This window comes from Muntiacus reevesi, chromosome 4 (genome assembly GCF_963930625.1).
Source record: "Muntiacus reevesi chromosome 4, mMunRee1.1, whole genome shotgun sequence".
NCBI lineage: Eukaryota > Metazoa > Chordata > Mammalia > Artiodactyla > Cervidae > Muntiacus > Muntiacus reevesi.
In genome coordinates, this window is record NC_089252.1 from 109,646,192 (window position 1) to 109,649,124 (window position 2,933).

The 2,933-nt window shown below is 45.1% G+C and overlaps 1 protein-coding gene across 1 annotated transcript; it reads left to right on the top strand.

The window, feature by feature from the left end:
- Positions 1 to 623: 623 nt before the first annotated feature.
- LOC136166871 (vacuolar protein sorting-associated protein 37A-like) lies at positions 624 to 2,383 on the top strand. The gene is made up of 2 exons (XM_065933799.1): positions 624 to 1,833; positions 1,910 to 2,383. Exons 1-2 carry the CDS (start codon positions 865 to 867, stop codon positions 2,132 to 2,134), a joined length of 1,194 nt encoding a protein of 397 aa, XP_065789871.1. The 5' UTR covers positions 624 to 864; the 3' UTR covers positions 2,135 to 2,383.
- The last annotated feature ends 550 nt before the right edge of the window (positions 2,384 to 2,933 follow it).

Consider the following 2,933-nt stretch of genomic DNA (forward strand, 5'->3'; position numbering starts at 1 on the left):
GAGGCTGGGGACCTCAGGCAGAGGTGTGACACTTCTGGGAGTGGGCCACACAAGGAGGGAGGAAGAAGAGGTGTTTTTCCATCAAGTCCCCTCAGTGGTTAGTTGAAGCTGCTCCCTGGATTCAAACTCCCCAGTGCTTCCAGTCTGCCCCAGAGCAAAGGTCAGCTAGAGAATGGGGAGCGGGCAGGACATGGGCAGTGTCTGAACACACAGGCAAGTAGACATGTGATCTGTCTGTCACTCTGTCTCTCACACCCTCATGCAGAGCTCTTCACCCTGATGGATAAGATGCTTGTATTTAATGGTGTAAATTTTGTACCATCCACGACCCAGACAATGGGTCACAATCACGACAATGGTGTGATCACTCACACTCACCTAGAGCCAGACATCCTAGAATGTGAAGTCAAGTGGGCCTTAGAAAGCATCACTACGAGCAAAGCTAGTGGAGGTGATGGAATTCCAGTTGAGCTCTTTCAAATACTAAAAGATGATGCTGTGAAAGTGTTGCACTCAACATGTCAGCAAATTTGGAAAACGCAGCAGTGGCCACAGGACTGGAAAAGGTCAGTTTTCATTCCAATCCCTAAGAAAGGCAATCCCAAAGAATGCTCAAGGCGAAGGTTAGGACCGCCGGTCTAGAGCGGCGAGTTCCCTTCTCTTCAGCTGCTGCGCTGACAAGACCATGCCCCCCCGGCCCCGAGGACCCCACGCCGGGCCGGCTTAGAGAAGACGTGGCTGCCCAGCACTTGGGCCGGGCCGTGCCTGCCCGCTCCTCCTCTGTCGCTGGAGAACGGCCGGGCTGAGCCGCTGGGAGAAGCAGGCCAGAGCCTTCCGGGGCCTTGGCCCGGGGACCCGTGGAGGATGAGCTGGCTCTTTCCCCTGACCAAGAGCGCCTCCTCCTCCGCAGCTGGGTCCCCCGGTGGTCTCACCAGCCTCCAGCAGCAGAAGCAGCGCCTGATCGAGTCCCTCCGGAACTCACACTCCAGTATAGCTGAAATACAGAAAGATGTGGAATACAGGTTGCCTTTCACTGTAAATAACCTGACAATTAACATTAACATATTACTTCCTCCACAATTTCCTCAGGAAAAACCAGTGATCAGTGTTTATCCACCAATATGGCATCACTTAGTGGATAAACAAGGAGTGTATGTTACCTCTCCATTAGTAAGCAATTTTACAATGCATTCAAATCTTGGGAAAATTATTCAGAGTCTATTGGATGAGTTTTGGAAGAATCCTCCAGTTTTAGCTCCTGCTTCAACAGCATTCCCATACCTGTACAGTAACCCAGGTGGGATGCCTCCTTATGCTTCTCAGGGTTTCCCATTTCTTCCTCCGTATCCCCCACAAGAAGCAAACAGGACTATCAGCTCTTTATCTGTTGCTGACACTGTTTCTTCTTCAACAACAAGTTATACAACCGCCAAACCCGCTGCTCCTTCATTTGGTGTCCTTTCAAATCTGCCATTGCCCGTTCCCACAACAGACACTTCAACACCGATAAGCCAAAATGGTTTTGGTTACAAGATGCCCGATATTCCTGATACATTTCCAGAACTCTCAGAACTAAGTGTGTCACAGCTTACAGATATGAACGAGCAAGAGGATGTATTGCTAGAGCAGTTTGTGACTTTGCCTCAACTAAAGCAAATTATTACTGACAAGGATGACCTAGTAAAAAGTATTGAGGAACTAGCAAGGAAAAATCTCCTTTTGGAGCCCAGCTTGGAAGCCAAAAGGCAAACTGTTTTAGATAAGTATGAATTACTTACACAAATGAAATCAACTTTTGAAAAGAAGATGCAAAGGCAGCATGAACTTAGTGAGATGAGGAAACTGAGGCACATGGATATTGAATCCCTGAGGTCATACAAATGGAAAGTGTCAGAGTCAGGAATCACACAGCTGTAGTGCAAGTGCTCTACAGGCAAGATTAAAAGTAGCTGCACATGAAGCTGAGGAAGAATCTGATAATATTGCAGAAGATTTCTTGGAGGGAAAAACAGATATAGATGATTTTCTCAGTAGCTTCATGGAAAAGAGAACAATTTGCCACTGTAGAAGAGCCAAGGAAGAGAAACTTCAACAAGTGATAGCAATGCACAGCCAGTTTCATGCTCCACTATAGATTTTCCTGAAAACATGAACTGCAAAGAGAGGAATGGGACACAAAACTAAGCACATTTATATTTATGATTTGCAAATTGGCATTTCATCACAATGGCTGAATTCCTAGATGTATTGTATAGGCTGTATACAGAACTGAGACTGATTTTGTATAGATTAGAATGATTGCTATGATCTTTGCTTTGAAAATTTTTTCTGCACTATTTGCACTAAAAATGTTTATTTATTGTTGACAAATTCTATCATATTTAAGTTCCAAAAAAAAAAAAAAAAAGAATGCTCAAACTACCGCACAATTGCACTCATCTCACACGCTAGTAAAATAAAGCTCAAAATTCTCCAAGTCAAGCTTCAGCAATATGTGAACCATGAACTTCCAGATGTTCAAGCTGGTTTTAGAAAAGGCAGAGGAACCAGAGATCAAATTGCCAACATCCGCTGGATCATCGAAAAAGCAAGAGAGTTCCAGAAAAACATCTATTTCTGCTTTATTGACTATGCCAAAGCCTTTGACTGTGTGGATCACAATAAACTGTGGAAAATTCTGAAGGAGGTGGGAATACCAGACCACCTGACCTGCCTCTTGAGAAACCTGTATGCAGGTCAGGAAGCAACAGTTAGAACTGGACATGGAGCAACAGACTGGTTCCAAATAGGAAAAGGAGTATGTCAAGGCTGTATATTGTCACCCTGCTTATTTAACTTATATGCAGAGTACATCACGAGAAATGCTGGGCTGGAGGAAGCACAAGCTGGAATCAAGATTGCCAGATATGCAGATGACACCACGCTTATGGCAG